We start from the raw sequence: 27,217 nt of genomic DNA, 5'->3' as shown, positions 1-27,217 counted from the left end.
CAAAGGGGTAACTTCATGCCTCTTTAAGAACCCTAAAAAAACCCTAACATTGCAATTCTGAAATCAGCCGCCACAGATAAATTTGGAAACTAGAGATTCCAGGAAACTCGGCTAATTGGGAAAGAGCCCCAAAGGATAACTCTCTCAACATGTCAGGACTCTCTCTCTCTCTCTCTCTCTATAAAACGAGAGGCAAGACTCAAAGGTACGGATTCTAAAACAATTCATAACTTTCACTACGCATATGTTGCCGTTGCTGCTAAGTTAAGTACCGGAGGGCCTTTATAGAGTCCAACTTCGGGTGGTTTTTGATGATTTGTTCGTGTGCACAGGTTGTTGACCTTCGCTTCGAGAGCTGACTCGGCCTCAATCTAGATTTCAACGGCAACCCTGGGAAATATGGATTTAGGCTTCCCACAGAGCAAGGGGTAATTAGTCTTTTTTCGTGCTTGGGTATTTCATTCAATTCCATGAGGAGCGTAGGTGTTGTTTTGATAGATGCTTGCAAATAGTAAGTAGCCTTTTGTAAATTTGTAATCAAGAGGTGGTATTTGATAATATGGAAAGCTATATATGATCTTTTGTAAAAATGGAAATGATAATTTCACCCCTTTTTAACATGAGACTGCCACCTCCACTGTACGTCGTAATCAGGCCGTTGACTCTTTCCCACGTAAAGAAAATCTGCCCCTCTGTAGTCTCTGTCTCATAGATACATTAGTGATGGCTGCCCCAAGTAAAAAAAGGGGCCAGATACATTGCTTCCTTTTAATAAGAGAAAATCTGAGCATACATGGCTGCTCTCTCATAGACTCATGCAACAGCCGATCCGCAAAAATGCCTTCTGCGAGGGTCCCTAGCAAATCCCAATTATCATAATTATAGATTATGTAGTGAGATTTATACGGGGAAATGATATTTGCCAAGATTTTGTACTTTCATATCTTTAATGGGAAATACACTGCACGAACCCACAAACCATTGAAAACTTCTAAATAGAGAAGATTAGCAGGTGGCAACAAATATTCATGAGAAAAACAGACAGGCGGGTGGCAATACCATTTCTAATGTTCACATTTTTATAACGATTACCGTGTTGGCCAAGATTTTATAGTTTAGTGATCTTTTCGCCCCCTTTGTAGGATAATACACTCCGTTGTAACGTCAAATCAGGTTAAAAGGAGGGTGTATTATCCTACAAGGGGCGAAACAATAATTGTTTCTCATCTGCCAATTTCTTACGAATTCGAGTTAGCCTATATCCAACGCACCGCCCAATACACATTAAATAAAAAAAAAGGCCCATATTCGTACCTCCAAATTTAGTAATTCCACCCATTCTTATAAAATCCAACAAAATACTCAAACTCTTCAATCTTCGAGAAACAAAATCCATGGCAACTTCGTACAGATTGAAGGGATTTGGGGCCATTGTAGCAGCTGTAGGAACATGGGGGGCTTGGAATCTACGAGACTCAGATGTATCGTTAAACGATCGAGGAGGGTTTTTTGAGAAGGTTAGGACAAAGATTACCGACCCAAATGCCATTGTTCCTTCTAGGGAGGTCCAAAAATCAGCTCTAATGGGGTCGAGTTCTATTAGTCCCTTAGACATACTTGTGATCGGTGGTGGGGCCACCGGTTGTGGGGTCGCGCTTGATGGCGTGACTAGGGGTTTAAGGGTGGGTCTTGTTGAAAGGGAGGATTTCTCGTCTGGGACCTCTTCTAGGTCCACCAAGTTGATTCATGGAGGTATACATTTTTTTTTTTTGAATTTTGTTTTTTGGGTTGTTCTTAGAATCTCATATATTGGTTGGATTTTTTTTAATTTTTTTTAGTATAGAGTATAATATTCTATGACTTGTGCTGACACTCACACTTTGAAATGTACTGCTAGAAGTGTAATTAATTTCATATGAATGTACGTGTATGAGTGTGCTGCTATTTCAAGATTTTTAGGGGTTGCCATATCATACACCTTGTATCTATGTCGAAACTCGGCATACGAATCCGTGTCCACAAATCATGATTATATGGACACACGTGTCGACACTCGTTTCGACACTTTTAAATGTACCGCTAGAATTGTCTTTAATTTTATATAAATGTGCGTGTATGAGTGTGCCATTATTTCAAGTTTTTTAGCGGTTGCCATGTTGGACACCTTGTATTCATGTCGAAATTTGGCATACGATTTTGTGTCCAAGAATCATGATTTTTTGTACTTTCTATTTTAGCCGTGCCCCCATTTCTAAATTTTGAGAGTTTATCAAGTTGATTCATGGAGGTAGTTTCTTTTCTTGGTTCTCCTTAGAATCTCATATATTGTTTGGAATTCTAATTTTTTGTTTCTTTTATTTCTTATTGTATGGGATTAGAGTATTATATTCTATGATTTAGCCGACAATCTACTTCCGACACTTTTAAATGTACCGCTAGAAGTGTCATTAACTTCACATGAATGTACATGTACGAATGTTCTACTATTTCTAGATATTTTAGGGGTTGCATGTCAGACACCTCGTATGCTTGTTGAAACTTGCACACGAATCCGTGTCCACAAATCATGATTATATGTACTTTCTATTTTTGCCGTGCCTCGTTTCTAAATTTTGGGAGTTTATCAAGTTGATTCACGGAGGTACTCTATTTTCTGGGTTCTCTTTAGAATCTCATATATTGTTTGGAATTCCATTTTTTTTGTTTCTTTTATTTTGTATTGTATGGGAATAGTGTTATATTCTATGATTTAGTCGACACTCTTCTTTCGACCCTTTAAATGTATTGCTAGAAGTGTCGTTAACTTTATACAAATGTACGTGTAGTGTGCCACTATTTCTAGATTTTTAAGGGTTGCCATGTCAGGCACCTTGTGATGGAGATCGTCATCCCCATTGTGAACTCTTGATTGGCAACCACTAATGCAAAGGCGAGTAGCTTTGTTGCCGGTTAAAGAGAATAGTAGTGGTTCTCTTTCTCTATCCATTCACTTCGTCATTGACTTCATATATGAATGAAAGTTTATAAAGTGTGCCACTATTTTTATATTTTTTAGGGGTTGCCATGTCAGACACCTTGTATCCGTGGTGAAACTTGGCACACGAATCCGTGTCCACAAATCATGATTATATATTGTTTCTATTTTAGCCGTGCTCCTATTTCTAAATTTTGGGAGTTTGACACTCCGTGGCCATGTCGACACGCGACACTCATGTCCATGTCCACAAATCATGAGTTATATTGGTTGTATTAAAAGTATAAATGATTAAATAAAGCCAACTCTATCTGCTTAAGCTTTTGGAGTAATTGGTTGTTTCACATGGTATCAGAGCTATTGCCTCATGTTCCTGCGGGAAAGGCCATGTTAAGCCGTGTGGTCGACGTGTTGGGAGTAACTATTGATGGAAGAGGGGCTCTAAGCGATCACAAATGAAGACATGTTGAAGTGAAAGCCCCAGGGATTATTGAACGTGTCCCGGGTTCAAAACCCAATAACTCCTTGATATTAAAAATACACGTGTACGGACAACCCAAAAAAGAGGGGCCACACGCGAGGGGGAGTGTAAATTATAAATGATCAAATAACACCAACTCTAACCGCTTAAACTTTTGGAGTAATTGGTTGTTTCACAGGTTGAATTGTTTTTTTTTTTTGTTTGATGAAAAGACTTGATGTTATTGGATTGTTGATTTGGATTATTTTGATAATGAATCAAAATGAGTATTAGTAGTTCAATTGTTCTTATAGCTCTTTGGATACCTCTAGAAGCTATTTGCATTTAATCTTAGATACAAATGTTTTTGAAGTTAATAATGACTATTTGCAAATAATGGCTGTAACTAGGTTTAGAAATAATATATATGTTGGTGAACACTCTTAGAAATGATAAATGATATAATTAAGGACTTAAGGGCTTCCAAAGAAGACCTAATGTCCCAAATAAGACTTAGTGTCCTATTTGCAAATTAAAAAAAAAAAATTTAAATAATATTATTTGTAAATTAGGACCAAAGTTCGTGGCGTCAATGGAGGGCTGAAAGCTCTAGGCAGCGGTATTTCATTATTTATTGTTGTTTTTCTTGAGGGCTAGCTAATCAAGTAATTATGTCTCGTAGAATACATTCTGGGAGTTTGAGCTTCATTTCTAGATGGTTTACTCTAGGGCAGAAACCATTTAAGTACTTAACTACTGTCTGATGAGGATTTCGACTTGCTTGCTTGCAATAAGCACTGAAATTTAGGGTAGTGCAGCAAATGTCATGAACTTTTTAATGACTACAGAAGGCAGGGGATATGGAAAGATTCAAGCAGGTAGCAATGGAGATCAAGAATAAAACCATGTAAAACTTACTAGATCTGTTTGTAAGCAGTAATGTGAACAGTGAAAAGTGTGTTTACATATAATAATTGAAGATATATAGACTTAGACCGCCAACTTAAAACTTCTTGTCTTTTTCTATAAAGAGAAAGACTCCCAACTTATTATTTACAGCTAAACCAATAAATTTAGAGCTCTTTCCTAATTCCAAACAACTTGATAAATTCAAATCCCAAGACATTTACAAACCCAATAATATTAACTTCCTAATTAGGAGACCTAAATTTCCCTAAAGTTGACTACAAACCCAACCTAGAAGGTTAAAAAAGTTCTGAAAAATAACTAGAGATTTCGATAACTAAAAATGGTCATCACCTCCAATTTTCTAAATGCGTGGAGCCGTGGACTACAGTGTCCTCCCTGCTGACTTTTCTTCTGAGTAAATAATTTTATTAATGAAAAAATAACTCATATACCAAAATAGATGGGGAACATTGGGTCGGGTGAAAATGGGTATATGCTTTGAAGTGCAAGCCTAATGGTTAAATTGTACAATAGAAAGGTAATGTAGTTTTTAGGGGATTGTTTAGATGGGCGAGTTTGATTATTAGAAGGTATTGAATAGTTCTTATTTCTCTTGCTGTAAACAAATCCTGTGTACTACATAAGTGGGGGCATACAAAATGCATTTCTCCAAGTTGAACTTATTATTATTTTTTTTTGTGGGCAAGGTGATCTTCAATTAGAAGTTAACATTAATCTTCATCTTGGGGTTTCAATCTAAGGTGAATTTTGTCTTTTGTTTTTGAATGGCAATCTAAGGTGAATTTTGTAGGCTGAAAAATGCTATTTATGGTCTAAAGCAGTATCTTGGGGCTTTGTTTGAGAAGTTTAGTTCAACAGTGACTCACATATGGTTCAAAAGAAGCTGCTGATGATCATTCCATATTTGTAAAACAAGATGGTAGGATTACTACTATTTTAACTCCATTTATGGATGATGTAGTACAAGGGATGATGCCCAGGCTATTAAGGACCTCAAATTCTATCTTGACATAGCATTGTTATCAGCGACTTAGGCCTCTTGAATACTTAATTGCGGATCAATCTTGTTAGGTTAAACCATGGGACCTTTTTATCCCAAACATAAAAATGTTCTTGATTTGCTAAAGGAGATGATGCAACGAACATAAAATAACATGTTTCAAACTCCAATTTCAACTGAAAAAAACCAGCATCAATAGTAGATAAGAAGGAGAGTTATATATGGTACTTTTTAAGAGTCACCACTGCTTCCATAATTTTCAATTTTCCAAATCTATATATGATCTCCCTAAACCCTAGGTCTTTTATAGTGAATTCTATGGCTCCTCAAGGAATATCTGGAGATTAGTTAGCAAAGAAAAATATTTGTGAAGCATTGAATTGCATTTTTTGACCTCCGTGGGGAGAACCCATCACATTTATTCATTTCTTGCCCATTTTTTTTTTTTTTTTAAAAGATGACTGTATATTACTAATGATGAAAATTACAAGCCAGGGACAAGTTGTCACCATCAAGTATTACATCAGAAGCATAGAACAACAAAAAGAATACATCCAAAACTACTCATTAACATCCTCCAAATGAAAGTCAGGTATGATTATAGCGGTCGATTCCAAGAATGCCCCCTCTTTTGCCAATTGATCAGCTAGGTTATTTGCCGACCTCCTTCGATGGGAAATTTGGGGGCAAATCATACGAATCCGGTCCCTAATTTCTGCAATAATTATGTGAAGTTCCCATGGTCCCGGAGATACATTCTTTGCCCATGCAACCACATTCGTAGAGTCGCATATACCAGCGAAGGCCGAAGCAAAGAGCCCTCGCTTCCGCTTCATTTGCATCGCATATACTAGCCAAACCTGAGAAGGTCATTGCACTACTGCATTCATTTCTTGCCCATGTTCAATAGGAATTTGGAATTTTTTATTGAAGTTATTAACTATGATAGCACTGAATTGCCTTACTATTTCAGATAATTGCACTACTGCATCTAAACTATGATATTGGTGGAAATGGAATGGTTGACCTTTTGGAAACAAAAAGGCTATTGTGCTTATGGAATGTTATCTTCTTGTCAACAATTTGGATCAATTGGGAAGATCATAACTAGCACATTTTCTCTGGAGTTAATAACTATGCTTCTAATAATAATTAACAGAATATTGTCTGACGTATCTGAAAGAGGATCTAAGTTTGAGCTTTTTGTCTTCATTTCTTTCCAAGACTTAAATGATTGCTTTACAATTTGCAAGGGTTATGTTTTTCCATCATGGTTTTAAATTTCGTCCGAAATGTGTCAGTTTTGGTTTGGGCCGACACCAAAAGTACATTAATTTGGTGTCAGCCCAGATTTTGGCCGAAATTTCGAAATTTCGGTCAAATTATTATTTTCTTTACAAAATTTCCTTTTTTTTTTCCGGATTTTTTTTTGGAAATGCCAAAATTTGTTTTTTTTTACCAAATTTCTGCGGAAACCGAAATTTCAATCCTTGGTTTCCATTACTTCCCATGTGGTTCGGAGTCTTTGGACTGCTCCAGTGCCCCCCCTGCTGGATGGATCAACCTAAATCTCGATGAGAGTAGCAAGGTCTTTATGGCGAACAATTTCATGTCTTTTAGTGTGGGCCTTTGGAGGAATCATAGTACATGTTAATTGTAGAATATTGATGGCATATGCAGGTCCATGTGGTGGCTGTCGGGAAATAGATGTGGATGCCATAACAGTTTGTATCAGACTCAAAAGTTAATGGGCTTCGAAACCAACAAAGTTTGGATGGAGGATTACTCCTCATCACCATCGTTTGGTTGAAGGAGGAGAGCTCCCCTCAAAGGTTTAGTGGGATCTTTAGTGACATGAAAAAGAGGCTAGAGGATAATTAGGACATTTCCTTCACCCATATCTATTGGGAAGACATTAATACCGACATCCTAACAAATCATGGGGTCTCTTGTTAAGATTGATGGTGTCGGATCGATGCCTAGTTTGTAGGGGTTGTATTTTCCCTTTTGTGTTTCTTTTAAGGAATGCTTGGATCATTTATTTTGGGCTATACCCCCATCTTGTTTTTTTTTTTTAATGACAGATATTCATTGAAAAAGCAACCCAGAGACTGAGCTAGTATGAAGGTTCAATACAAAACAAACGAAGAAAGCAAAATAGAATATGAGGGAATATACAAGAATATAAAAAAAAAGCTTAATAAAAAGAACTAGAACTGAACTATTCACTATCAAGGCATGCCATGAGAGAGTGCCAACTATGTGATATGAAAGTGGTGTTTTTAATGGATTATTTTATTAAAAGCACATAGGATACAAGGGGAGAGAACAAAAAAAAGAACAGAAAAAAGAAAAAAAGAAAAGAAAAGAAAGTTCTTGAAAGGATCTTCATCCGCCCTTCAACATCTCTCCATTTAAGGCAAGTTGTCTACATACCATGGATTAGAGTTTTTGCATTTCATCATTGGTTTACTAGCTAAAGCCCAAGTCTTGAGATGACTTAACTCTGATTGATTCGTTTGTTGAAATCACTACTCTTCTATGGATTTTTTTTCACCGAAGTATTTAGTGAGAAAACAGAGCAAATGAATTTTCATTAATTGAGCTCTTTTAGCTTAATTTTACTGATTGTCAAATGATTGCAGTTCTTTTCACCTTATTTGTTCTTATCCATGTGTTCATTCAGCAAGTATAAATTATTCAGAAGCGAGTTACTTATTATATAGAGGTCTTGTAAAAAGCATTATAATCTAATTGTTGTTTCTGCTTTATGAAGGGGTTCGCTACTTGGAGAAAGCTGTTTTCAACTTTGACTATGGGCAGCTGAAACTGGTTTTCCATGCACTTGAGGAGCGTAAACAGGTTATTGAGAATGCCCCGCATCTATGCAATGCTTTGCCATGCATGACACCATGTTTTGATTGGTTTGAGGTAGTCTACTACTGGTTGGGATTGAAGTTTTATGACTTGGTTGCTGGTCGACGCCTACTCCATTTGTCTCGATATTATTCTTCAGAAGAGTCAGCTGAACTTTTCCCTACTCTTGCAAAGAAAGGTCCTGGTAAAAGCTTGAAAGGTACAGTGGTATATTATGATGGACAGATGAATGACTCTCGCCTTAATGTTGGATTGGCATGCACCGCCGCGTTAGCTGGTGCAGCAGTGCTTAATCATGTGGAGGTTATTTCCTTTCTTAAGGATGATGGTAGTGACCGCATAATTGGTGCACGCGTCCGAGACAATTTGTCAGGTATGCCAAGAAGGTCATTCCTAATACTTTGTTATAATCATGGTTTTAATTTTCGTCCGAAATACCAAAATTTCGGATTTCGGTTGGGACCGACACCGAAAGTACATAAATCCGAAATGTTGAGAAAATGTAATTTTTTTTCTCTGAAATTTACTTTTTTTTTAATTTCAGCCAAAATTACCGAAATTTCAGTAATTTTGTCACAATAATGAATATTTTTTTACCATTAAAAAATGTTTTTTTTACCGAATTTCGGCCTGCCAAAATTTCTGTTTCGTCTATGTCCGAAATCAAAATTTTAAACCTTGGTTGTAATTAGGAAGGATTGCTAATGCGTATTGTTGTTCTTTTTATTCATGCCAAGCACGTTCCTCCAATTACAAGATTTGTTACAACATATAAGGAAGCAGAGTAGAAAGCCCTTCGAGAGTAAGCAAATGACGTTTCCCAAACCTCTCCCTCAAGATGGTAGGTACATAGAGGTTACCATGTCCACTACAGAGAGAACCCCACGTAACTGACCGTTCCCTGTCTTGATAAAGACGAGCTCCCATCATTAAAAAAAGAAAAAGATAAAAACGAGCTAGGCGATCCTCTAAGACTCTAAGTTGACATGTAGAATGCAAATCTCTTTCATCATTACCTTTTTCCAAGTGACAATCCATACGGCCTTCAAATAATAAATTTGAAGAAGGATGACCTTTGACATAAGAAATTTTCATGAAATTTGGTCTTTTGAATTTTTGAATATTTTTGTCGGGTTTAGAAAATCCCTATTTTCTGGAAATAGGTAGGACCGTTTGAAGCTTCTAGTGTTTCTAGTTTGACTCAAGGAGGTTTATGCTGAAGTAGAAGGTTGAATTGGGGGGCTGGTTTATGGTTTGAAATAATCTTGGATTGAAAGTTCATTTTTAGTGGAATTGAAAGTTTATTTTTAGTGGAGATTTGTGTTAGCTTTTTATTAGATAGTTTCTTTTTCTGTTCTTATAGGATTCAACTTATTTAGGACTTTTCTAGAAATCTTTTCAAGTTAAAAAGTGGGAGGGAATTTCTAGGTTTGTTTGTTCATGATGGTATGTGTTTTGGAGGTGAAAAGGGCCTCTATTTATATGGTGTGAAATACTCTTCTTGGAGTATGTCATGAATAACAAGTTTTAAAGTTTATGCTATTTATTCTTAGCTTTACTGTTATTTTTTTCATGATCTCTCCATCTTATTGCTGCTCTTCTTATTGTTTTTGCTTGGGTTTGAGTTATTTCATTGTGTGATTGTGAAGCTTTGTCCTACTAATATTAGATTGGTGTAACTCTTGTATTAGATTCTTATGTTCACCTTTTCGGCTATCGATGGCTTTTACTTGTCCCTACTACTCACATGTGGTCCCTCCCGATGGAAAACAACCTAAGTGGTCTTTCCAAACCTTAATTATGGCTTGTGTGTTGAGAAAATCCTCCGGGCAAAATCCGATCCGATTGTGCACAAATAAATGGAGAGTAAAAACAAGAAGCAAGACACGAGATGCGCAACGAGATTCGGCCAAGATGCCTGTGTCCACGGGGGCCAGAACACTATCTTCACTATGAGAAAGTAAAATCACAAGGATTACAATGGATTAATACAAAACCGACAAACCCACAACCATTTCCCTTACTTTTCAACCAAGACCGTACACAAGAGGGTAACCCGAGAAGAAAACTCGAGGAAAACCCAAGATATAAACCTGGGAAAAAAATATATGAAGAATCCATTCTCTCTCTCTCTCTCTCTCTATATATATATATATATATATATATATATATATATATATATATATATATATATAGAAAACGGTTTCTACACACAAGTGTAGATAAGTTATCTACACACTAGCTTAAAATTCAGTGGGGGGCCCACATTGTTTGGGTGATCCAAACCATTCATTTGATTGGCCCTCACATAGATAGGGTGTCCACAAAAAATCAGCTCCATAGGATCATCCCAACCTTACGATTTGTGGAGGTAAAATGAACGTGTATAAACCTTCACAAATCTGTCCATTTTTTGCCTCGACAGTTCGAAGGGTTAGGATGACCCTATGAAGCTGATTTTTTGGGCACACCCTATCTATGTGAGGGCCCATCAAATGAATGCTTTGGATCACCCAAACAATGTGGGCCCCCACTGTATTTTAAGCTAGTGTGTAGATAACTTATCTACACTTGTGTGTAGAAACCGTTCTCTCACATATATATATATATATATATATATATATATATATATATATATATATATATGTATTTATCGTTTTCACACACCATACCAAGAGAAAAAACCTCTTTTTACTAATAATCAACAGAACATTCCCCTCTTTTTACTAATAATCAACAAAACATTCTCGTTTTGTCAAAAATCAACAAGACATTCTTGTTTTACCTTCCCAACACAACAATGATCCTAGGTAAACAAGGCAACTTTTCTAACAATCTCCACCTTGGCTTGTTTCCTAGCCACTTGAAGATTATTCGTTGACATCATCATCAGTCCACTATCGCCGCAAACCACCATTGACCTTCCAAAGTAGCAGCTACACACCATCGAATCATCCTGGTTCTGACTCCTCCTGACTCAATCGATACGACCAATGCACGTGTAGCTGCCAAGCCGTTGACTCACCCAGTCAACTTTGGAGAGGGATCTTGATTCATCCTCTAGGGGTGGTTATTCGGTTAAAACCGAACCGAAAAAACCGAAATGTTAAAACCGAAATTATTTCGGTTTCGCAAAATTCGAACCGAAACCGAAACCGAATTATGAGAAACCGAACCGAAACCGAACCGATTACAAATTCGGTTATTCGGTTATAACCGAATAACCGAATTGTGAGAGGAAAAGAGGGAAAAAAGTAAAATTTAGGCTTGGATCGGAGGGCTAGGATCATCCGATCAAAATGAATTTTTGAGCACAACATAATTACGTTGTGATCAATCAAATGGACGGTTTTGATCATCCCACGGAGTGCACATAAAGCAACTTTTTTTGAAAAAAAAATGGTTTCATCCCTTATTTCGGTTAACCGATTTTTTTTTTTAGATAACCGAAACCGAAACCGAATAACCGAATTTCCCAAAAAACTAACCGAAACCGAACCGAAATGGAGAAAAACCGAACCGAACCGACCAAATCGGTTCGGTTCGGTTCGGTTCTTCGGTTATAACCGAATAATGCTCACCCCTATCATCCTCCCCAACATAGGTACCATCATCTCCTCACCATCGTCTGCAACCTGTAAACCTGTCTCTGCACCAACTGCTAAAGAGACCCTATGCTTGCGCACGCCACTACTCCGTTTCCAACTAGCCATTGAGATCTTAGGAACACTAGTCACTGTGTTTCCGACAAGATGATATAATCTGCCACACTTCTCTCCTTTCATCAGAACTACAACATGTGGTTTTCATGGCTCCACCTGCATTTGAATACCTACAACCCTTGGAGTCCATTCGGCAAAACGATACTAGATTTTTTTTGTATCTTTGGGACATACGCCACACCACCCAAAGTATGAACTACTTCGTGAACATCTTGATCTTCATCGTTCTAAGTCCCGCGACACCACAAGTAGACCCGTCACCCAAGGAAACTATACCTACCCTTGTGTCCTGGAACATATCAAGAGATTCCCTCCTGGAGCATACATGAACAAAGCATCATGAATCTAGAATTCACTAAGGTTTTAAATTTTGGTTTTAGTTTCGGTTCCCGTCACTACGGAAATGGAAACATTTCAGTTTCGGTTGGAAATTTTGATTGAAATCTTGTAAAATCACCGAAACACGTGCAAATGATAGAAATTTGATGAAACTTCAGGAAATTCTAGAATAAGCACCAATACACACTTAGAAATCATCACAGAAGCAAGGCAAGCAGTCATAATGGTTTAATGACATCAAACATGTAGTGACATATGCTCTTGCGCATGTCTAATACTACATACATGTAATTCATATAAATATTTATACATAATACATACACAACTTAGTTGAGTCGAGTTGAGTACATACACCACATTTCACATACAATTCCTACAAATATAATTATATGATACATACTGATATGGTATACCACTAATGCATTTACGGTTTTGGTTTTGGTAAAAGTGTCAATTTCAGCATCGTCGGTGAGGATGGCAATAAAAACATTTCGGTTGTTTTGTATCGATTTCGGTGGAAATTTAAAACCACGAGGGAGCCCATATTAGGGGAGCTCCTCATTTGATAACAGCATATGAACCCCAGAACTTCAAGCCTTTAAGCGTGCTGTGGTGTCATACAAGCGTCCTCTCCATGCAAATCTTGTGTGCTTCCTTGTGAGATTCCAAGTGCCCTTATTGCTTTAGGCATTTAGGTTACTTGGGTAAGGCTTACTCAGAATAACATCATGGTCTTGTACAAGTGCTGCATGGGTGTCAGGCTAAGGATTAATAGGCCCATGACAGTATGCAGTTTTCTATGTTAAATCATGCACCTTTTTTTCTTTGGCTTTTATTAGAAATGATCAATAATGTCTTTGTATAGCTAGAATAACTAAAGCATTTTTCTTATACTTGTTATGGTGCTTACTTTCATAGTGCTCCAGGCAAAGAGTTTGATACATACGCAAAAGTTATTGTGAATGCGGCTGGACCATTCTGTGACTCGGTAAGAAAACTGGCCGACAAAGAAGCACAGCCTATGATTAGTCCAAGCAGTGGTGTACATATAGTTCTCCCGGATTATTATTCTCCAGAAGGGATGGGGTTAATTGTTCCTAAAACAAAGGATGGTCGTGTAGTATTCATGCTCCCTTGGTTGGGGAGAACGGTTGCAGGAACTACGGATTCCAACACTTCAATAACAATGCTTCCAGAACCGCATGAGGACGAGATACAATTTATACTAGATGCTATATGTGATTACCTTAATGTTAAGGTTGGTATCCTGACCGCGCAATTTTTTTTTTAATGTTTTGAATTGATTTTAGGTTCATGGGTTTTGAGCTATGTCACAAATATCATTCTCTGGAATTTCTCGGCAAGGGAAAATCTTGGGATATATTAATTTTTTTTTCGGGTTTATATCGGGAAAAACGGTAAAGATAAAATTATTTAAAAAATATATAAAATTATTAAATTTAAGAAAAAAATATAAAATAAAATTATCATAAAAATATCGGGATAATATCATGATGTTATCACGATATTTTATGATAAAAATGGAAATATCGCCATATTCTTAAAATCTCGAGATTATTCGGGATTTTGTCGTTTTATCAAAATGTTGCCATAAAAACGCGATATTTTGAAAATATTGGAAATATTTGTGGCATAGGTTTTGAGCGACAAATGTTGTTTGTTTTGGCCTGAAGTACTGTCCTGTAAAGTTATTTGAAATTCCTATTAATATTACTTTGTTCCTCTTCATTAGTAGTACGTCGTTAAATTTACTTTGTTTTCTTGAATTCTATCTGCTCAAGGAGAGTTATAATGGCTAAGACCTACATGCCCTGATATTCACCCAATTGTCATGAAATATTCTTGTTGTGGCCAAAGTCAACCATAATTGCCTGCTCTTAATTGCTCAGGACTCCTTTTTTCTTAATTTGCAGTATTTGCATTAGCCTGACTCTGGATTATTCATAACTATCATAGACCTCGAAATACTACAAATAAAATATCATCATAGGAACCAATGCATCAACCACTTCAGGCATCAAACAGTAGAGAGATTTGGATAAACGAATCTGATTGCTTAAATGAGGCAGAAGTGGGGCCCAATCGGCTTCAAATTAAACCACGATTGTTATTTGTCTGAAATAAACCTAATTTTATTGAATTAAATGCAATTTTGATCAATAATTAGTCGATTTCTCGTATGTTATTTGTAAATCTCGCACGCAATTCACAACAAAAACTGAAATCACGTATCGTTCCATGCCTTCTGTGTTATTCTTGTTGGAACCCTTGATGGATCAAGGCCGTAAGGACCATGTAAGGACCATCCAATCAGGCTGATCTCAATGTCATTTAGCCGATCTTATTTTTGGCATTTGGATCAATGGATTTGTTTACTTGCTTGAGGCACATGTCTTGCCCGATCAGCTTTAAATTAGGACCCAATCGGCTTCAAATTCAACTGCACTTGTTTTTTGTCTGAGATAAACCCAACATTTGTAAATTAAATGCAAATTTGATGAATAATTAGCTGATTTCTCGTATATTATTTGTAGATCTCTCATGCGATTCAGAACAACAACTGGAATCACATCCTAATCTAATAAAGACATGAACTTTACCATGATTCCATGCTTTTTGTTTTGTTGTTCTTGTTGGAACCCTTGATGGATCAAGGGCTTAGAATCGTCCGATCAAGATCATCCAAATAATCTAATGGTTTCCATTTGGATGAACCTTACTGTTGTAGACATGTGCAACAATGCATGTTACAAGGTGTTCAATGTTGTTAGACCATTATGAAGGGTTGCCGACATGTTTCCATTTCCCTGTCAACTAACATACATTATGAAACTGACATTTAAAACCATAATCTCATTGGAGTTAATAAGCCGAATGCTATGGATAGTTGGCTAAGGATGTGATGAGAAAGGTTTGGTGGACCAAAGGACTGTAAAGAAGATTAGTGACCTGGATCGAAAAGAGGACAGTGGTGCCATGTCTGAAGAGAAACTGACCGAAAGGAGTTGTTGCAGGAAAAAATATATTTGGGTTGTGTTACAAGAAGGGTTGAGGTGGAGGCAAAGGTCCAGATCAAATGGCGGAGAGAGAGAGAGAGAGAGAGAGAGAGAGAGAGAGAGAGAGAGAGAGAGAGAGAGGGAGGGAGGGAGGGAGGGAGGGAGGGAGGGAGGGAGGGAGGGAGGAGGGAGGGAGGGAGGGAGGGAGGGAGGGCATATATGGAACAACCATAATAAGAAGCAAGTTTTTATGCATATGGAACTCAACTCAATTCTTTCATATTAGTAAGAAGTCCAATAAGTATGTATTCATCACACATATCAGAACATTTCGGAAAGTTTTGTCCACCAAAACTATTTTTATGCATATGGAACTCAACTCAATTCTTTCATATTAGTAAGAAGTCCAATAAGTATGTATTCATCACACATATCAGAACATTTCGGAATACAGTACACAGGTTGGGGTTTTTGGCTAGGCTCGTGTTATGATTTTGACTTCATAATCAATTGGCTTGGGAGAGAGAGAGAGCATAACCTACTTTCATGGTATCGTCATCAACACTAGAAGAAGATTTGACAAAATTCAGTCACTTGTGATTGACGGGACCAGATGTGAGGACTAGGGCACTATCATTGTGGAGATTATATCTTTTCTTAAGAAGCTTTACACTTATGAGGCACTGTTTTCCAACTCTTCACGGTATTGAGTTTGACCAGATTGATTATGAGGACAATGAGTGGCTAGAATCCCAATATAAATAGGAAGTTAGGATTGTCCTATTTTCTTTGTAAGGGGATCATGCCCCGAGTCCTGATGGCTTTTGCTTAGCTTCTTTTGAAGGATTTTAGGGAGGCGATTCGAGGGTATATCAGGCCAGGTTTGAGGCATTTGAAGAGGATCTTTCATTACATAAGGGCATGTGCATGTTCCTTATTGCCTTGATCTCCAAGGAGAGGACTGGTTGCCTTACTGATTTCATTCGATTAACTTGGTATGTTGTGCCAACAAAATCCCATCTAATGTTCTTATTGACCGATTAAAGACGTTTCTTGGCAAAGTAATCATGCGGACTCTTGAGTATTTTCATTTAGGGTCATCAAATCCTTGATAAGGATTTGATTTCTAATGAGGTAGTGGATTATTATAAAAGGTGCCGTTTTAAAGGGTTGTTGTGTAAGCTAGACTTGGAGAATGCATATGATAGAGTGGAATGAGGATGCCTGGGTTATTTGATAAGTAGGAGGGTGTGTGAGACTCGATAGCGGTCTTGGATGTGCAGATGTATTTCATCTGCTTGGTGCTCGGTCCATGTTAATGGCTCCCCTAGCGGGAATTTTTGAATCATCTTGTGGTCCCCGTCAGGAATATCCATTGACCCATTTCCTTTTCACGATCATTGTGGCGTCTTTGAGCAGAATGATTGAAAAAGCTATGATCCGTGGGCTGATTTTAGGATTTAGGATGGGATCTCCTAATAGCATGTTAACGACATTACAATATTTAATTGAGTAGAGGATGGGAAAATCAAGAATCTGAAGCCTGTGCTTCATTATTATGAGATGTTTTTGGGCCGGTGACCTAATTTCTCCAAGTCTGTGATGATGGGCATGCACCTGAGGAAGAAATTAGGTCTTTACTCTGATGATGGGCAAGCACCTGAGTGAGGAAAAATCCCGTTTTGACAGGACGCTTGATTGTAGAAAGGGTTTGATTCCTAATACATACATCGGTCTCTCCGTTATATAGTGGGAGGCCCAGTCAGAAGCTTTGGGACCCAATGATTGAAAAAGTTGGGAAAAGGCTCTCCTCTTGGGAAAGAAATCTTCTTTCCCTTGGAGGCAGGATTACTCTTCTTAAGTTTATGCTCACCAATTTGCATTTATATTACGTATCTTTGTTAAGCTGCCCGACGGGTATGATCATGAGGTTCGACAAACTGTATGGAGATTTCCTGCGGAGTGACAATGAGGAGTGCAAAAAGTTTCATTTGGTCAAGTGGGAGGAAGTCTATTAACCGAAATTGGCTGGGGGCATTGACCTTAAGAATCTCAGAGCCATGAATAGAGCATTGCTGGGCAAATGGCTGTGGAGCTTGGAGGAGAAAGGGTCCCAGTTGTGGCTCTTAGTGATAGGAGAAGTACGGCGTTTTATTCAAAGGAAGAGGAGATTCACCCAACCCCAGAAGGAATTAGGTTCGCTCAGCTTGAGCCTTCGGAGAGGGAACCTCTTGAGAAACCTTTTGATGTCGAGGAGATAAAGGTGGTGCTTTTCTCTGTTCAAGAAGACCAGGTGCCCGGTCCTGATGGTTTTTTCCTTGCTTTCTTCCAATAGTGCTGGGTCTGGGAGGTGGTGAAAGGAGATATACTGGCTTTATTTGAGGCTTTTTATGACAAGTTGGAGCTAAATAGATGCATGGGTGCCACATTCATTGCGCTGATTCCAAAAATTGACGATAAAAAGGCGAATATTATATTTCAGGCCGATCAGCTTGATGGTATGTGTTTACAAAGTGCTAGCTCAAGTATTGACAGAAAGGATTATGAAGGTGCTACCATCCATCATATCCCCCATCCAGTTAGCTTTCATAAAAGGTACGTAGATTCTAGGTGGAGTCTTGATTGCAAATGAGGTGGTGGTATATCACTATATCTAACAAAATCCCAGCAAAAATATGGAGAAGGCTTATGATCGAGGGGATTCAAGTTGCCTAGATTACCCTGATGGGGCACTTGGGCTTTGGCTGCAGATGGCGATGATGGATTTATAGATGTTGTGTCTTTGGCACAGTTCTCCATCCTGATTATTGGCTCCCCCAAAAGCTTCTTCAAAGCTGGTAGGGGTTTTAGGCAGGGAGACCCTTTATCCCCATTCTTTTTCACTATTGTGGCAAAATCTACTAGTAGAAAGATGGATAAAGGTAGGAGATCTGACATTATGGAAGGTCTAAGTTGGGAGACCCTGGTATTGAGGTGACTCATTTGTAGTACGCGATTGACACTTTGATTTTTGACAAGGTAGATGAGGTTAATGTGCTCAAGCTGAATGCTATCATCCGGTGTTATGAAGTGGTGTCTAGGCAGAGGTCAAATTTCAGAATGTTGAAGTTGATGAGATTGAACCTTTCTGATGAGGAGAGAGATAGATGTGCTTCTTGTCTCAGGTGTTCAATTGAACATATTTCGGTAAAATACATGGGCTTGCCATTGTGTGAAGGGAGAGACCGAAGAATGAGCACGTGGGATGTAGATGTTGAAAAATGGAAATGTGGTTGTCAACCTAGAGGAGGAATTACACTTCCTTCATGCTAATCAAGGCGGCATTAGCCAATATTCTGATACATCCCTTGTCCCTTTTCTGGTGCCCGGTAGGAGTCATCAAGTGTTGGAAGATGTATGCAAGCCCAAATATGCCGGCAGTCTTGGTTTTCACAATCTAAGAGTAATGAATAAAGCCCTCCTGGCTAAGTGATTGTGGAGATTTGGTGAGAGGAGCCAATTGTGGATGCAGGTAATCAAGCACTTTTGGGAATTATCTAGGGAAATGGAGTTCAAGTTACAACTACAAAATGAGAGGGGTAAGAAAAATTGGTTTGAATTAGTCAGCTAATTTTGCTAGAAAAATCGGATTTTGTGTATATAAGGAAGATAGATTCCAATTTTGGAAGGATATCTGGTGTAAGGGGAGGCCTTTGATGGAGCTGCTCCCGATCTCTTTGTTGTGGCAGTGGATAAGGAAGCTTGGGTGACAGATTCCTTTGAACGATCTATGGAGGGGTAACGTGGAAGGTACAATTCAGGTGGAATCTCTTTGACCTGGAGATTGATAGGGTGGTGGCCATGCTGCTGGAATGTTTGGTGCGCACATACATTATGAGGGATGGTAGTGACGAAAGGGTCTAGATTTGAAACTCTATTGGGGTTTTGACCGTTAAAATCCGTTTGGTTGCCGGAATTTTTTTGATTCTTGGGACTTTTGTGGAATTTCTGCAGGAAACCCACGTTTGGTTGCTGGGCCCAAAATAATCCCAGGAACCAAAATAACCCCGCACGAAAAAAAAAAAATACTCCCAGGAACCAAAAATAAGCTTTGGGAAGAATTTTTTTCTTCCCAAAAGTTCAAGCAACCAAACAAAGCATTTTTTCCCCACCATAGTCCGGTCAACCAAACATGGGATTTTTATTTTACCGGAATACTTCCAGGGAGTTTTTTTCCCCCACCAATCTCCCAGGAAGTTTTTTTTTTTTTTTTTTTTGAATGGTAAAAAAGGGGAACGACCAGGAAATTTTTTGTTCCACAAAAATCCCAAGAAGTTTTTTGTTCCACAAAAATCCCAAGAACCAAAAAATTCCGGCAACCAAACGGAGCTTAGAGAATGGCTCTCTTGGCAACCATTTGGGCAATTTAGAAAGAGAAAAGTAGTTGGATCTTCAAGAGCATCTCGGGGCCTCATTCCTTATAAACGAAGGTATTGTATTTGACGTGTAGATTGGCACAAGCTCTCCCGTGCTTTAGGGATGTTTCTAGCTTTTCCTTGGAGCATTTTTAGAGTCATCTGAATGAGCTCGGAAAGGATTGACTCTCCTTTTCCTAAGTTGACCCCTCCAGACTGCGATAAGTTGATACTCAACTTTGATGGTTCACGTCTAGGCAACTCGCGCCCAACAAGCATTGGAGAGATTCTTAGAGATGAGCATGGTAATACTAAGTGGGCTTTTCTATGCTCAATCGCCTTTAAGGATTCCGATAAGGCTGAGGTGGTGGCTATTTTACAGCATATCAGGCTTATAGGATACATTGATCATTTGATTGTGGTAAAAGAGTCTAAGGACATGGTTAGATGGATGAATCATAGAAGCCTACATCCTTGGAGATTTGCTAATGCCATTGAAGAAATTTGGAATAGGTTGAGCGGGCGTGAGATCACCTGCCAACATGTTAGGAGATCGGCCAATTGTGACTCCAATCGGTTAGCCCGAGCAATTGTTGAGTGGAACCCAGTCCAAAGTAGGCAGAGGGATCATATTCAGTTTTGGCATGACCCTCGGTGTGGTGAGTTGCCCCTCAAAGTGGGTTTCCCGGAGATTTTCTACGTGGCTTCTGATTGCTAGATTAGTGCTGAAGACTCCTTTGGTAGGATTGAGGTGACTCATTTACATATGTTCAAGATAATCATTTTACACACCCTCCCTTGTTTTCATACCGATGCTCATATCTTTATTTTACACATTTTTCCCTTGTCGTTTTAGTTCCTAACAAGCTAGTAGCAGCCAATCAAAGAAGTTTTCAACTCACACATGATATCATCACTTGGTCATATAGATAGCGTCCATTCCGTTGTCATTCAACACACATCCACACCGCCCCCCCCCCCCCCCCCCCCCCCCCCCCCCCCACGTCACCCCAATCTCTCCCTGGATGAAATTGTATGAACATCTTTGCTATATGGGAATATATTTTTATCATTAATTAACATCTCGTGGGTAAAAAACAATGCGAGATTGGTTTATTGATGGTGTTAATTGAAGAGATAGAACATCTCTACAAGAGGAACTCAACCTTTGTATTGCATACTCAGGATCCAGTTTAGCCAAAAATTTGTACATCCTCATTCTACTTTTTTTTTTTCTCTTCTCAATTCCTAGAGGAAAATGGACTGATTAGCTCATAGTGACTGAGCTCAATCCACATGCTATATAGAATAACAAAATAGTTAGCCAACAGTTCTCCCTCGTCCCAAACGGGCATTCTCTTGGTGCGCCTCATACATCTAAGTCACATTCATTTGTTTCGATTAGATTGGGTGACACTGTCCCAACTTCTTTGGAAACCCTAAACCCTGAGAAGTAACTAGCTGCTACCTTGGTTTTAAATTTCGGCCCCCACACCGAAATTTCGGATGTCGGTCCGGACCAACACCGAAAGTACCAATTTTGGTGTCAGTCCAGATTTCGGCCCGAAATTTCCAAAATTTCGGATTTGGCCAAAAAAAATTTAATACCGAATTTCAGCTGACACCGAAATCGAAATTGTAAACCTTAGCTGCTACTTATCTATAGATGTATTGAATGCCGATGCTCATCAAATTTTGACTCCCATTTCTCGGTCTCATGATTGTAACCACTTGGTTGCTTTTATTTTTCTGTTAATGTACCCTAACTTGGATATTTTGAGAAAGACATCTTGGCTGATGGAGTTCCCATTTGAAATGATTCACAACATCCAACTTCACAGAAGTAATACACTTCTGAGTGGTTAATGTGACTGCTTCCTTAAGATTGCGATATACTAACAGTCTTTCATGAAGAGAATAATAATAAACACCACCTTATTCACTGCAGTAAACTTAAAAAAATCAGAAAACATCAAAATTATTGGTTTTTTCTCAGAATAGAAGAAGACAATCACAGACATCACTATTTATCATCCAACACACTTCAAATGTTGGAAACAATCAAACTGTGATGAGTCAATATAAAAATCTGAAGAAAATGACAAAACAAGAAATGTGAATTGCTGCTTTTTATTTTTCTCCTTGTTAGAAGTCTCATCAAGTATCATAAAGAAACTCGATAAAAATATGATAAACTGCTTATAAAGTGAGATTTTTCCTGTGAAGAAATAAATTATAGTAATTCTCACTTAATCCATATTCACACAAAAAGACAACAGTATCCATATCTACCTGTAGTAAAATCGATTAAGATGAAAGTTGATAATTCCCTTACGTAAGAAATAAATTATTTCTGAACACATATGAGCATTACAAAACACTCATAGCACATGATTCTGTTAAAGTATAAAAGATAAAAAACGCCTTTCTCCAACAGCTCAAGCTTTTGGAGAAGTTGGTAGTTAACATGGTATCAGAGCTAAAGGTCTCGAGTTCAAACCTCCTGGATAGCAAAAATCCACATGTGATGGTCGGCCCAAAGTGGGACCACATGTGCCACGTGTTTGCCAAGTGGGCCACACATGCGGGGGAGTGTTAAAGTATAAAAGATAAATAACGCCTTTCTCCAATAGCTCAAGCTTTTGGAGAAGTTGGTAGTTAACAGATTCCAATGTATCTATGATTTGCAATCTTATTAATTGTATCCACTTGTGACATCTGATCTATATTTCTGCCTGAAAACTTCAGGTACGCCGTACCGATGTTCTTTCTGCTTGGAGCGGTATACGCCCATTGGCCATTGATCCCTCAGCTAAAAATACAGAGAGCATATCTAGAGATCATGTTGTATGTGAAGAATTCCCTGGCCTGGTCACAATTACGGGTGGCAAGTGGACTACCTATCGGAGGTATAAATTTCTTTAATAAGTTGCATCTGTGAAAATGAATATTGAGATGGTATTTTTCCGTGGGAAATGACAATCATCAAGTGTAGATGGCCTTTTCTCTCCATTGTACTATCACAAATCTCAGCAGTACATGAGAACACATAACCTGCACCTGAGTTGATTCCAATTACACTAACAAATAACAAGACATGGTTGACATAGAGATGAGATATTAGTGCCAACTAATCTACGTCACAAATATTTATTTTATTTTTTCCGGTTTATATCGGGGAAAAAAGGTAAAAATAAATTTATTTAAAAATAGATAAAATATATAAATTTAGAAAATACTATAAAATAAAAATATTGTAAAAATATCATGATATTATCGCGATAAATGAAAATATCGCTATAGGGATTTGCTAGGCACTGAAAATATCGCTATAGGGATTTGCTAGGCACCATCATAGAAGCACTTCGCGGGCTGGCTGTTGCATGAGAGTAGCCACCTGATGAATAAGACAAAATCTGTTGAAAATTGAGCCCATGTAACAGCTGGCCCTTGAAAGGCCTTCTGCAATTGTCCCTAGCAAATCCCATTTTGAAAATATCAGAGATATTTGTGACATAGCAACTAACAAGTGCAATAGAAAATGTTAGAATGGTTATATCCTCATATGGACTGAGACACAATTTGCACTGGAGTTTTTGGTGCCACTACCCACCTGTATAATGTGAAGAGTTCTCTGAAATGGGGAATTTTTCTTTGGTTTCCATTCATTCTCTTTGAAGTACAACTGCAACATGTTTTGTGATTCTGTCGCTCCAATTTTCTATTGGTTTAAAATGCTTAAGCTGTGACATTTAACAATAATCCTATATGTAAAGGTGGCTTGAGTGTTAATCCTTAGGTCATCCCAAGTTTTTGTAGAGATTTTCCAAATGAGACATATTAACTACCAACTTGTTCCCCCACGCAGTACAAGCCATAGATATTCATAAAGCGAACCATTAATGTGCGGGATTTATTGTTCATCTGTTCATTTATGTTTACCAACAATGCCGAATGGTCAAAGGATGATTATAACAGAGCGAAATTCTTTTATTTTTCTTTTTAACTGCTCCTATGCTTTCCCACTTGTACACTTGGGTGAAAGAAAGACACATTTGTTGACAACAAAATTCCACATGCAGAGACATCGTAACTACAACTGCAAGTCAAGATGAAAGGGGTTTATTTTTATTCTTCTTCGAGATTAGATATAGATAGAAGTCTACACATTATAGTGGTTCAAATATATTTGAAATGAATATATTTCGTGATCCCTTAAATATATCCTTTTACAAATTTCCAGGATAAAATTAAATTATTATAATTGCGATGATTTTAAATGCCAGCCGCCTACATGTGGCCCCTCTTTTGGGGTTGGCCATTACATGTGGATTTTTAATATCAAGGAGTTCTGAACTCATGACCTCTGCTCTGATACCATGTGAAACAACCAATTACTCCAAAAGCTTAAGCTATTGGAGATGGCGTTATTTAATCTTTTATACCTCAGCAATTTTTATCTCTTCATACTTATTTGATCAGTCTCCTGTATTTTGTTGGGTTCTTTCTTCAGTTATTTGATTACACTTTCTATCCTCACTTTCAGCATGGCAGAGGATGCAGTGGATGCAGCTATAAAGTCTGGCAAGCTGAATCCATCCAATGGTTGTGTGACTAACGGTCTTCGTATTGTTGGTGGAGATGGGTGGGACCCTGCATCATTCACAGTCCTGGCCCAGCAATATATACGTATGAAGAAGACGCATGCTGGGAAGGTTGTCCCAGGAGTAATGGATAGTGCTGTTGCCAAGCACTTGTCACGTTCATATGGTACTTTGGCTGAGCGAGTTGCTACCATAGCACAGGTTAGGCATCTTTCTATTTTGACTTCATTAACTATATATTGCCATAATTACCCTCAAATTTTTTTTCTGTTTCAATTGCCTGTCCCTTTCAGCTTAGGGATGAATGACATGTAAAATAATTTCTTGGTCTTTTTTCTATTATTTGCATATAGTAGGCAAAGTAAATATTTTCGTTCACATATTGGGAACATGCCATGTAGCAAAATTTTGTTTTCTTGCCTGCGATTCTCTTTCCTGAATTGGAAGATACTAACAAATTATATATCATGTTGTGTTCATTTTTGTTTCATCAATGCATACATGGATGCAGTTAGTCTTGTTTGACCGATGTGTATGAAGAGGTGATAGAGCATACTTTTTATTATTTATTCAGTTAATTTTGTTTCTGTGTGTATACAGAGGTGAGAAGAATAATTTTCATTATTTATTTCTTTATCACTCCTCTTTTTTATATCAAATCACTATTTGCTATTTCAACTGGTAATGCTATATGATATTAGCATACGGACACATGCACCATCACTTATACATACTAATACACGCATATGCTTTTACACATGCACAAATATGTGTGGTATGTATATCTTCGCCTTGTTGACTATGACTTAGTTAATATCTCTTTTGTCTGAGATTGGTATTCCTTCCTCATCTCTAGCGTCATTGTACTGAGTGATAATAGAGCCGATTTTCATGTCGCCTCAAATCCAATCTTTCATGAGAGGACTAAGCATATTGAAGTGTATTGCCATTTCATTCGTAAGAAGCTTCAGAAGGGAGAAATATTTATTGTGTTTCCGATATAGAGATCAATTGGCTGATATGTTTACCAAACCATTGGAAAAGTCTAAGTTGAGTGATATTTGTAACATGCTAGGGTTGTATGACATATACACTCCAACTTGAGGGAAAGTTAATCTTTTTCCTTACACAACTCTAATATATTAATATCATCGATGGGAAAAAAGCAACCCGCCATGAGCATGATCACGCAAGAAATGACGTGTAGAAGACTCTTTCCTTGCAACCGTCTCTCTCTCTCTCTCTCCACCATTGTTAACACCTATGAAAGTCCTTGCGGTAATAAAGATGCATTATGGCGCTGCAGAATACAGTTAAACTCCTATATAAGTTCGACGCGCCTAATTTCTGGATTGAAGTCGACTCCCTTAACACCATCCGCTAGCTTAAGAGTTGATCCTTCCCTCTTGTTTCAGGCTCTACTTTAGGGAAATGAGGGATATTCTATCCAAATTTGAGTCTCCTCTTCCACATTCATTTCTAATGAAATAGTTGAGCGGATTCTTTAGCCAATTTTGGAATATTACTCAAAATTAGCTGTATAACATCAGCTGCCCAATCTATAATGTATTTCTTTTCTAGTATCTTGTTTCTTTGTTGATGGGTGTTTTCATTAGCCCTTTTTCTGTTCTCTTTATTGATAAATTGCTTATTACTATGTGTGTGTGTGTGTGTGTTTCTGTGTTTCTGTTCTCTTTATTGATAAATTGCTTATCCTGTAATAGTCCTTTTAGTGTTCATACTCAATTGATCTCTTGTGGCCATTTTATATTTCTTGTTGGTGATTGTGACCCAAATGGAAATCATCTCAAACTTCGTACAGTACAAGGACCAGCATAATTTACTTATAAACTTGCTATGTTTATTTTTTTTAAATTCTATCTTTATTTTTCAAGATACTTTGAACTAATTTTACTTCGATTCCTGTAACTTCTGATTTCTATTTCATAGATTCCTTTAGCCATCGGCATTTACATGTCTTGATTGAGCCTGGATTTTACAGGCTGATGTGATCCCTTTTTTTTGTTTCCTGAACTGAGTCAGATGTAAATGCAGCCAACATGCATGAAATTGATCCCCCCATGCTTGTTAAATGATGCCCCCCACGGTCCCACCCCACCCCACCCGCACACACACACACACAAAACCCCCGGGCTTGTTAAACGATCTGGATGACTGAGACCTGGTATTGTTAGAGTGAAGAAATATGAGTTTGAGCATGTAAATATTTCTTTATGGTATGTCTCACCACTATGCTTATTTTATTTTGCAGAATGAGCACCTAGGAAAGAGACTTGCGCATGGATACCCTTTTCTAGAAGCTGAGGTCGCGTACTGCGCCCGACATGAGTACTGTGAGTCTGCTGTTGATTTCATTGCACGGAGATCTCGTCTTGCTTTTCTCGACACCGATGCAGCAGGCCGAGCAGTCCCACGCGTAGTTCAGATATTGGCTTCTGAGCACAAGTGGGACAAGACAAGACAGAAACAAGAGTTGAAGAAGGCTAAAGACTTCTTAGAAACCTTCAAGTCATCTAAAAATGCACAGTTCTATGATGGAAAACACATAGGTGGGTGATGCTATTCTTTGCTTATCAACTGATTTATTATTATTATTATTATTTTTTGAGGTTTCAAACCATTGTAGCTTATCGACTTATTCTTTGTATTTATTTCAGTGATTGATTGGGATGACTTGCTATTGCTCTTGCAGGGTCTTGAGTTCCATTGTGAAGGGTTTAACTTAAAGGAAATGAGCTCATTTCTACTCTTTTTGGGGGAAGGTATAGTCCTAAGTTCAAACAGTTTTCTTTTGTTGAATTTTAATATAGTGATTGCTAACATTTCACCATCCAGATCATTACAACTTTACATCAATAAAAGCATTTGTTTCCCTCTGA

At 37.9% G+C, this 27,217-nt stretch overlaps 1 protein-coding gene across 1 annotated transcript; it reads left to right on the top strand.

The window, feature by feature from the left end:
* The first annotated feature begins 1,299 nt into the window (after nt 1-1,299).
* On the top strand, nt 1,300-27,217 carry SDP6 (FAD-dependent oxidoreductase family protein). The gene is made up of 7 exons (XM_077369746.1): nt 1,300-1,752; nt 8,141-8,614; nt 13,229-13,560; nt 22,462-22,622; nt 24,260-24,518; nt 26,590-26,887; nt 27,031-27,217. The coding sequence occupies exons 1-7, from the start codon at nt 1,395-1,397 to the stop codon at nt 27,036-27,038; spliced, it is 1,890 nt and encodes a 629-aa protein (XP_077225861.1). The 5' UTR covers nt 1,300-1,394; the 3' UTR covers nt 27,039-27,217.

The sequence above is a fragment of the Tasmannia lanceolata genome, unplaced genomic scaffold, assembly GCF_043159265.1.
Source record: "Tasmannia lanceolata isolate RefF3 unplaced genomic scaffold, GAP_Taslan_0.1 ptg000029l, whole genome shotgun sequence".
Lineage (NCBI taxonomy): Eukaryota > Viridiplantae > Streptophyta > Magnoliopsida > Canellales > Winteraceae > Tasmannia > Tasmannia lanceolata.
This window is presented reverse-complemented; position numbering and strand designations above follow the sequence as displayed.

What these genes read in the sequence shown, in the direction of transcription:
- SDP6 (XM_077369746.1), top strand. Translation starts at nt 1,395, where the DNA reads ATGGCAACTTCGTACAGATTGAAGGGATTTGGGGCCATTGTAGCAGCT. An exon ending in CGTCCGAGACAATTTGTCAG is followed by an intron (nt 8,615 to 13,228) that starts GTATGCCAAGAA and finishes ATAGTGCTCCAG; the next exon opens with GCAAAGAGTTTGATACATAC. An exon ending in GAGTTGCTACCATAGCACAG is followed by an intron (nt 24,519 to 26,589) that starts GTTAGGCATCTT and finishes TTTATTTTGCAG; the next exon opens with AATGAGCACCTAGGAAAGAG.